Genomic DNA, 9,559 nt, shown 5'->3' on the forward strand with positions numbered 1-9,559 from the left:
TACCATTTTTCACCAGTACAAAAGTTGGCATCCCCGTCACGTTGAACTCTTTAGCCACATCCTGAAAAATATTGAAATTGTTATAAGCTTTTGCTCATAACAAAACACACATGAATGTTGATGAATCCATCTCAAACAACTCGACTGATCTGCAGATGTAACATTCCAAAAAAATAATCTATATCTACCAGACACAGAAACAGTGAACACTGAAGGCCAATCCCAGTAATGGTGGATACAAATATAAAGAGACAGCAGAAAATTGAAACATTGGTCGTATATTACAGAATAACAATAACAAAATGCAGAGACAAGAAGAAGTTTATACTTACGGGAAGTTCATCGACATCCAATTTGACGAATTCAACATCAGTGAACTTGGCAGACATGGCAATGAAGGCAGGCTCGATCATCCTACAAGGTCCACACCAGGATGCTGAGAAGTCAACCACCAGCTTTTCTCCCACAAGTCAAAACCCCAAAAATCAATTAACTCGATTTCAAATCAAAAGGAATCGGATCGGATGGGATGGGATCGATACGTACCAGTTTGGAGGATTCTTTGATCTCGTTGAAGTGAAGCTGCCACCGAGCCGATGAGCTGAACTTCATGACGCGATTTTCGGATTCATTCCCTGCGACTGCTTCTTCTCCACCACCTCCTAACACAGATGATAATACACCTCCCATTTTCTCTCTCTCTCTCTCTTCTTTCTTCTCTGAACAAAGTAGGCGGCGGAGAATAATTACGCTTAAGAACCACGCTCTCTTCTCTGGTCAACCATGGTATGCACGGATCCTGCTGTTTTCTATGGGCTTAGCACAGACCCATTAAAAATAAAAACCCAGAATCAGGTCCAAGTTGAGACTATATTTAGCTGAATACAATAGGTTTCTGAAAAGAGATTATAAATGAGAATTCGGCCAAAAAAATCATGAACTTTGCAAGAATTGCCATAATAAATACGAACATATTGGCTGGCCAAAAAAACACCGAACTATATTTGACTTTAAACTTTAATCAGTAAGTTATCGTTGACTCGCCAAATTAAACACACCGTTACAAAATGATTAAACGACGTTTGCAAAGATTGTTAAGTAAAATTTTGCGATGGAATGAAACGACGTGGTTTTACCTATTTTTATTAACAAAAATATGTTGTTCGCGTGAATCGAACCTGAGAACTCATGGCCAAATGACGAGGTTTCTTGCCACTAGACTACTGTCACTTTTAAGAATATCCATAACATGTTTTTTTTTATTGAATATCAAACAAATCTCAAAAATCTAAATTCTTTTTTAAAAATTCCAAAAAATCTTAAAAATTCAAGAAAATTCTGAAAAGTAAAATTAAAATTGAAATTACAAATAAGTTTTTTAAAAAAAAAATCAATACATTAAAAATTTCAAAAAATCTAAAATAATTCAAAAAATGCAACGAATTAAATTTAATGATTAAAAACTTGAAACATATTTTTAAATAAATCAACATATGTAATATAAAATAAAAATGATGTTTATCACTATAGATTTTAGTATGAATAATGTATTTAAGATAAAATATACAAATGATAATTAAGATACAATAAACAAATGATATTATCACAATTGTTTTTCTAAAATATGATAATAATTAAATGAAAAACATTTGTAGTGTGATAAATATCAATTTTCTATTTTATCTCAAATATATTAATTTATAAAAAAGTATGATTAATGTATTTAAGATAAAAAACTCAAATGATCTTAGATACATTAATTTTTATAAAAAAAATTAATGTTTTGATTTTTTTAAAAAATATTTATAATTTCAATTTTAATTTTAATTTTAAGAATTTTCTTGAATTTTTAAGTTTTTTGGAATTTTTTAAAAAAGAATTTAGATTTTTCGAGATTTGTTTGATACTCAATAAAAGAAAACATGTTATGGATATTCTTAAAAGTGACAGTAGTCTAGTGGCAAGAGACCTCGTCATTTGGCCATGAGTTCTCAAGTTCGATCCATGCGAACAACATATTTTTGATAATAAAAATAGATAAAACGACGTCGTTTCATTCCATCTCAAAACGACGTCGTTTTACTTAACGATCGTATTTAACGTTGATTAACCACCGTCTTAACTGTTAGTTAACGGTGTCTTAATCTGGTCGGTTAATCAAAGTTTCTTAATAAACTGATAAAAGTCAACAAAAGTTCAGGTTTTTTTTGGCCAGCCTCGAGTTCATGTTTCTTTTGGCCATTCTTACCATGTTCAGTGTTTTTTTGGCCGAATTCTCGATTATAAATGTATTGAGACTATTATATTTAGCTATTGAGATCCCTTTCTTTAACTTTTCCTCCTCCTTTTATAGTCTTTGGTGTCATATAGTAATGCCGCTTGGTCTCTTGCGTAGATCAGACGTTTTTATGGTGATTTTAGGGCCATCAATGTCTTTATATTATACTTTGATTCCCCGATCGAGTGTAAGACTCTTTCAACAAGGGGTGGGTCTTCTTGACCTACGTGGGTCTATGGTTCCTTCTTAGACTTCATTGGGTTCGGGTTATGTGTGATCGGGTTTGGAGCAGGGTGAAACCCGGCTCCAACACTGGGATTAATTATAATTATTAAACGTTGACGAATCTTCTTTTCTTATGTGATTGCACAGTCGCATTTGTAGAGGAACAAAACTTGGCTTCATCCTCTAAGATGAACCTCTACATTCACCCACCAATAGGAATAAGTTAATTGAGATTTGATATCTCTAAAAAAGGAAACCAAGTAATAAGAATTTAATGAAATAAAATTATGTTTTTAGATAAATAAAAAATAGTAGCAATTATAAAAAAAAATATTTTTTTTAGTATTAATAAATCTGTCAGAAAATATTAAACCCTAAACCCTAAATTCTAAATAATAAACCCTAAACCTTTGGGGAAAGCCTGAACCCTTGGGCAAATCCTATACCCTAAATCGTTAATCTTAAACCCTAAACCCTTAATCATAAACCATAATATTAAACCCTAAATTCTAAACACGAAATCCTAAACCCTAAACTCTTTGATAAATATTAAATCATAAATTCTTAATACTAAACTATAAACCATTTTGAAATTAATGATTTAGGGTTTAGTATTAGAGGTTATGATTTAGGGTTTAGGGATTAGGATTTAGTTTATGATTTAAGGTTTGGTTTAAATTTAAGGATTTAGGGTATAGGATTTGCCCAAGGGTTCAGGCTTTTCCCAAGGGTTTAGGGTTTAGTATTTAGAATTTAAGGTTTAGGGTTTAAAATTTAGGGTTTAGGGTTTAGTATTTTCTGACGGATTTATTAATATTAAAAAGAATATATTTTTTTGATACTTGCTACTATTTTTATTTATCTAAACACATAATTTTATTTCATTAAATTCTTATTAATTGATTTCCTTTTTTAAGAGATATCAAATCTTAATAAACTAATTCCTATTGGTGGGTGAATATAGAGGTTCACCTTGGGGGTGAAGCTAAGTTTTGTTCTTTGTAGAGATACCCATGTAGATCTTAATCCATGCCAAAGCCCCAAGAGAGTCCCAAATACATCCTAGAACGAATCATAATCCATGCCAAAGCTAAGTAGTTCGACCACTTTTCACTTCCACTCGGCAAAAAGGACTTAACTATGGTCACATATGAGCCAGGTTTTGAACTCACTTTCACCATCACACTACAAGAAAACACGCCGATATCGAGGGACATTTTCCTCGGTATTTCGTCGGAATAAGCGTATTCCGACGAAATACCGAGGAAAATGTCCCTCGAAAAAAACTCGTCGAAATTTCATTTTCCGTCGAAATTTCCTCGAAATTTTGTGACGGAATTTCGAGGAAACATAATTCCGAGGAAATTTAGAGGACTGCCCTTCGTCGAAGAAGTCCTCGGAATATATTGAGGAACAATTCCCTCGGTATATACCGAGGATTATACCGAGGGAAAAGACCTACGAAAATTTCCGAGGAACCTCTCCCTCGGAAAATTTCGACGAACGGTGTTCCTCGAAAATTTCGAGGAAAGCCTTCGTCGAAATTTTCCGAGGGACAGGTTCGTCGAAAATTTTCGAGGGCTGCTTTCCTCGAAAATTTTCGAGGAACCCTCCCTCGGAATATACCGAGGAACACTTCCCTCGGTATATACCGAGGACATCTGTTCCTCGGAATATTCCGAAAATTAAATTTTTAAAAAATATATTTTTTTAAAAAATAATATTTTTAAATTTAAATTCGTAAATATAAAATTAAAATTTAAATTAAAAACATATTATTTAAAATTCAAAGTCATACAAACGAAAAGAAAACATTTAGAGTTTTTGAAATAAATTAAACTACGGGGTTTGGAAGTCCGGGTCTGGCATGTTCGGGAAGTCGACGTTGGCGTTCGGGTTCATGCTCCTCATCATCGCCATCATTTGCTCGTTCAGCTTCCTCTGTGCCTCCCAGCCCGCCTCTTGACTCGCCACCATGGACTCCAGCGCAGATATGCGAGCATCCTTGTCCCTCATCTGGCTCAGAAGGACTTCTTGATCAACATAGGACGGTGGTGGTGCAGAAGCAGACGGAACCGAGGGAGACCGACGAGCCAAACCGAACAAACGGCCCTTCTTCTTTGGAACCGACTGAAAAAGAAAGTGTAAATTTAAATAATATAAAAATTTAAATAATATAAAAATGGATTGAACTTTAAAAAATGAACTTACCGCTTCAACGATTTGGTTGATCCGAACCCGAGGCAAGCCGGTCGATCCCGTCGAATCGTCATCCTCGGTTTGAAGCTGAGACACTTCCTGTTCCATCTGACTGTCGATGAGGGTGACCACATCCCTCACAACACCATCATCAATCTCGCCGGTCTTCTTGTTGGTATACGCCGTCTTTATTAGGCGGAGATGATCAACCGGCTCCCCCTCATTTTCTTGCGCCTTGAAAAAAACATAAATTAAACAAACATTAGTAATTAAAAGAAATGCACAAAAAAATATTAGAATCTTAAATAATATAATAAAAACCGACAAGCTTACCAAGCGATCTCCCAGACTGGCTAAAGACTGAGCACCCAAGTTATGGACGTACATGCCCTTCCCCTTACGGTCGCTCTTGCGGTTGGTGGAGTTGGTGGAAGAAGTTGCTCTGACTTCGTTCTTACTCCAATGCTCACTCAACTCCCGCCAGACCGTCGGGTCCATCCCCTTTGGAACCTTTAAAAAAAAATTGTTAAATAAATAAAAAAATATTTTAAAAAATAAAAAAATTGTATCATAAATAAAAACGAACCTTGTTTATTTCCCACTTCTTCTTCCACGAGTGCATCTGCTTCCCATAGTTGTCCATAACTTTATGGACGAAGTGGTAATAGATAAACAACGTATCATCGGCATTCCAGTTGAATTGTTGCTGAAAATAAAACACAATTAGTAGAAAATTAATATTAAAGATGAAAAAAATAAGTAAAAAATAAGTAAAAAATAGAAAACTTACCGCAAACTGTTGAAACCACATATGCTGCTTCTCGAGAGGGAAGTCGGTGAAAGTCGGATGTCCATTGTCGAGGGACGAGTACATCATACTGTTGATCCATCCGCTGATCCCGTTCCCGGATCGGTCAAACCTAATAAAAAGAATTAATTATTTTAGAATTAAATATTTTAAATGAATCAAATTTTAATGAAAAAAAAATAGGTTTAATTACCATGTCTGACCCTGTCCACGTGGATACTGAGTGAGATATGGAAGATGGTCACGACCCGGCTGTCGAACAAACTCCGCAACTCTCAGAAGTGCCGGATGAGCAGGAGCATGAGCAGGAGCAGGAGTGGGTGCCACACCGGGAGCGGGAGGAGAATGAGAGGGAAATGGAGAAGGAATTGTCTGGTAGGAGCTGTACGGCGATGCGGAACCCGAAATGGAGCCGCTCCCCGAACCACCACGACCACGACGCTGTCGAGAGCGGGTATGTTCCTCTTGAGACCTTTATATAAATAAATTTTATTTAATATATACAATTATTTATTTAATTTGTTAATATATTAAAATTGTTTAATAATTACAAAAAATAGTTTTGATATATTAAAAATAGATTTAATATATAAAAATAGTTTTAAATATTAAAAATAGTTTAATAATTACAAAAAAATAGTTTTAATATATTAAAAATAGTTTTAATATATTAAAAATAGTTTAATAAATAAAAAAAATAGTTTTAGTTTTAATATATAAAAATAGTTTTAATATATAAAAATAGTTTTAAAAATCAAAAAACGTTTTAAAATCAAAAAAACGTTTTAAAAATCAAAAAAAACGTTTTAAAAATTCAAAAAATAGTTTAAAAATCAAAAAAAACGTTTTAAAAATCAAAAAACGTTTTAAAAATCAAAAAAACGTTTTAAAAATCAAAAAATAGTTTTAAAATCAAAAAAAACGTTTTAAAAAATCAAAAAAAACGTTTTAAAAAATCAAAAACACAAAATAAATCAAAAAAAAATATACCAACAATCCAAACAACAATCCAAACATGCAAATCCTAAATATTCCATTCAATCCTAGAATTTTCTATCTAACAACCTAAATTTCGAGATCTATAAAGAGAGGAAGAGAAGAGATATGAACTTACATGGGAAGAGAGGAGAGGAAGAGAGGGGAGGAAGGAGGCCGAGAGGAAGAGAGGAGAGGAGAGGAGAGGAGATCCGGCGAGGAGGAGAGGAGATCCGAGGAGGAGAGGAGAAGGAGAGGAGCCGCGAGGAAGAGAGAGGAGAGGAGAAGGAGGCGGTGAGGAAGAGAGGAAAATCGAGAAGGAGAGAAATGGGGAAGAAAAGAATGAAAACCTAATTTATGAGGGGTCCGACGGACAGGGTCCGTCGAAATTTCCTCGAAATTTTTTAACGTGGTCGTCGAAATTTCCTCGAAATTCTCTTGTTGTCGGCTAGGGTTTCCTGGTTAATGAAAAACAGTCCGAGGAAAACATTCCTCGAAATTTCCTCACAATATTGTGAGGAAATTTCGAGGAAATAGGGTTTGGGGTTTTGAAAACATCGATTTTTTTCCCTATGTCATTTCTTATACAAATGTAATTCATAATAATGAGGTTTCTTTGTATAGATGATCATAAATAATGAAATAACACAATTACAAAAATTATTGTAAGTATTTCCTTTAACGTTTATTAAAACGTATAAGTGTTTATCTTATGTTGTGTGGTTTTCGTCTCAATCCGCAAAACATTGTTTTCGGGTTAAAACCCTAAAGTTGGACTTTATAATCTGGCTAAGACACTTAATGAAGGTTATATACGTGTTATTCAATCCGCAAAACGTTGTTTTCGGTTTAAAACCCCCTGTTCCTCGAAATTCTGTCGAAATATTGTGAGGGAATTTCGAGGAACTACCAAAAATTGGCTAGGTCCTCGAAATTCCCTCGAAGTATTTCGACGGAATTTCGAGGAACACCAAAAAATTTGTATTCCCTCGAAATTTCCTCGAAATATTTCGAGGGTATTTCGACGAAAAAGGTGTTTTAAATCAAACCCCTAAAATTATCTTGGTCGTCGAAATTTCCTCGGAATATTTCGAGGAAATTTCGAGGATCTAGGTAATTTTTATCAAACCCCTAAACCGTTAAGGGTAATTCCGAGGAAATTTCGAGGAAACCCTAGCTTCCCTCGAAATTTCCTCGAAATTAGTAAAAAAAAAAAAAAAAAAAACTACTCTGATTCCGACTCATCATCAGCAGATGAATCTGAATCTGGATCTTGGTGAAACTCTCCAATAACTGGTTCATCCTGTGCGTGAACGACGGCTTCCTCTGTGAAGTCGGTGAAATCTACTACAAGGCCAACTCCTGCTACATCTTCTGCTGCACTTAAGTTACTGGATGTGATTGGTTGTAGTGGGTCTTCCAGCTCAGAACTCCCCTGAACTCGGCCTCTCGGGTTGAGTCTGGTAACAGTAACCCATGGATCATCTCTGTTTCTTATCCGGGGGTACTTGATATAACAAACCTGTAACATTTTAAAATTTTTTAGTACAAGTTTAAATTATTACACATGATGACCAATAACTTACCTGATCGGCCTGAGAAGCAAGAATGAAAGGATCATAATATTGCAGCTTTCGTCTCGAATTAACTGATGTAACACCAAATGCATCTGTTCTCACACCTCGATCTGGAGTGATGTCGTGCCAATCACAATAGAAAATAGTACAGCGCAATCCAAGCAGGCCTAAATACTTGATTTCCAAAATCTCATGTATGTGTCCGTAGTATACATCATCTCCCGATGCAGAACAAACGCCAGCATCATAGGTCGTACGCGAACGTTTCGTCTTTTCAGTTGTGAATGCATATCCTCGAGTACAAAATCTCGGATATGACTTCACAACATAGTTTGGTCCAACCACCATCTCGCGTATCCAATCGTCAAATGTTTCACCTCTGGCCAAACCAGCAGACACCTATTAATAGCACATATATATGAGTATAAATATGTGATAAATATTTTTTTAATTTCTATAAATATGTGATAAATGATTTTTTAATTTGTTTAAGGCACTCACATAAGTAAACATCCATCCAGCAAATTCTCTTTGCTTCATTTCTTCTAGTTCTGCCTCTGTAGCGTATCTATATTCGAACCGCTTTTCTGCCATGAAAATCCTGAGAAGACAAAAAATGTAATTAATTAAGATATAAATGTTAATTTGTTAAAATAAAATTTTGTAAGATAATAAACTTACCTCTCATATTGAAGAACATCTTCGCAGTTGGTGAGCAAATATGTTTGCAAATGACTGCGCTCCTGCTCAGTAAGTCGACGGTCCTTTGATTTTCCGCTAAGTCGTCCAACATCTGTGAAAATGTCAGGAACCGTAACATGGTATGTTGCCCGTTCGCCTCTATCATCGTGCCGTGCAGGTCTTCTGTTTTTGGTCTGAACTTCTGCTGGAAAGTAGTACTCAGCAAAGTTTGAAATTTCTTCATTGATCATCTGTGCGACTATAGAACCTTCCACCCTACTTAGATTTTTCACCATCTTCTTCAAATGGAACATATACCGCTCATACAGATACATCCATCTATACTGCACAGGACCACCAAGTTCCAATTCTCTTGCCAGGTGAATAACAAGATGCTCCATAACATCAAAAAATGAGGGAGGAAATATCTTCTCAAGGTTGCACTGAATCATGGCTATGTTAGTCTTCAGATTTTCAATACCTTCAAGAGTCACTGATCTGGCGCATAAATCGCGGAAGAAAGCACTTATCCCTGCTATTGCTTCATGAACATTTCGTGGTAATAGTTCCTTGAAAGCAAACGGAAGTAAGCGCTGCATCAACACATGACAATCGTGACTTTTTAAACCAATAAACTTTCCTTCATTTCTGTCGATACAGTTACGCAAATTAGATGCATAACCGTCTGGAAACTCCACATCGTTTGAAATCCAATCGAAGAACGCATTTTTTCCCTCTGCATCAAGTCGGTATATGGGAAAAGGAGCCCTACCATTCCCATCAACATGAAGTTCTGAACGATCACATATATCAACT

At 35.2% G+C, this 9,559-nt stretch overlaps 1 protein-coding gene across 1 annotated transcript; it reads right to left on the bottom strand.

Annotated features, from left to right (window-relative positions):
* LOC108817911 (thioredoxin H2) lies at positions 1-754 on the bottom strand (the record flags this gene model as incomplete). Its single annotated transcript, XM_018590740.2, is given in 3 exon segments — positions 1-61; positions 333-455; positions 547-754. Coding segments are annotated over 3 exon segments (328 nt in total), but the record flags the coding sequence as incomplete, so codon positions are not given.
* Positions 755-9,559: the final 8,805 nt, after the last annotated feature.

The sequence above is a fragment of the Raphanus sativus genome, chromosome 6 (genome assembly GCF_000801105.2).
Source record: "Raphanus sativus cultivar WK10039 chromosome 6, ASM80110v3, whole genome shotgun sequence".
Lineage (NCBI taxonomy): Eukaryota > Viridiplantae > Streptophyta > Magnoliopsida > Brassicales > Brassicaceae > Raphanus > Raphanus sativus.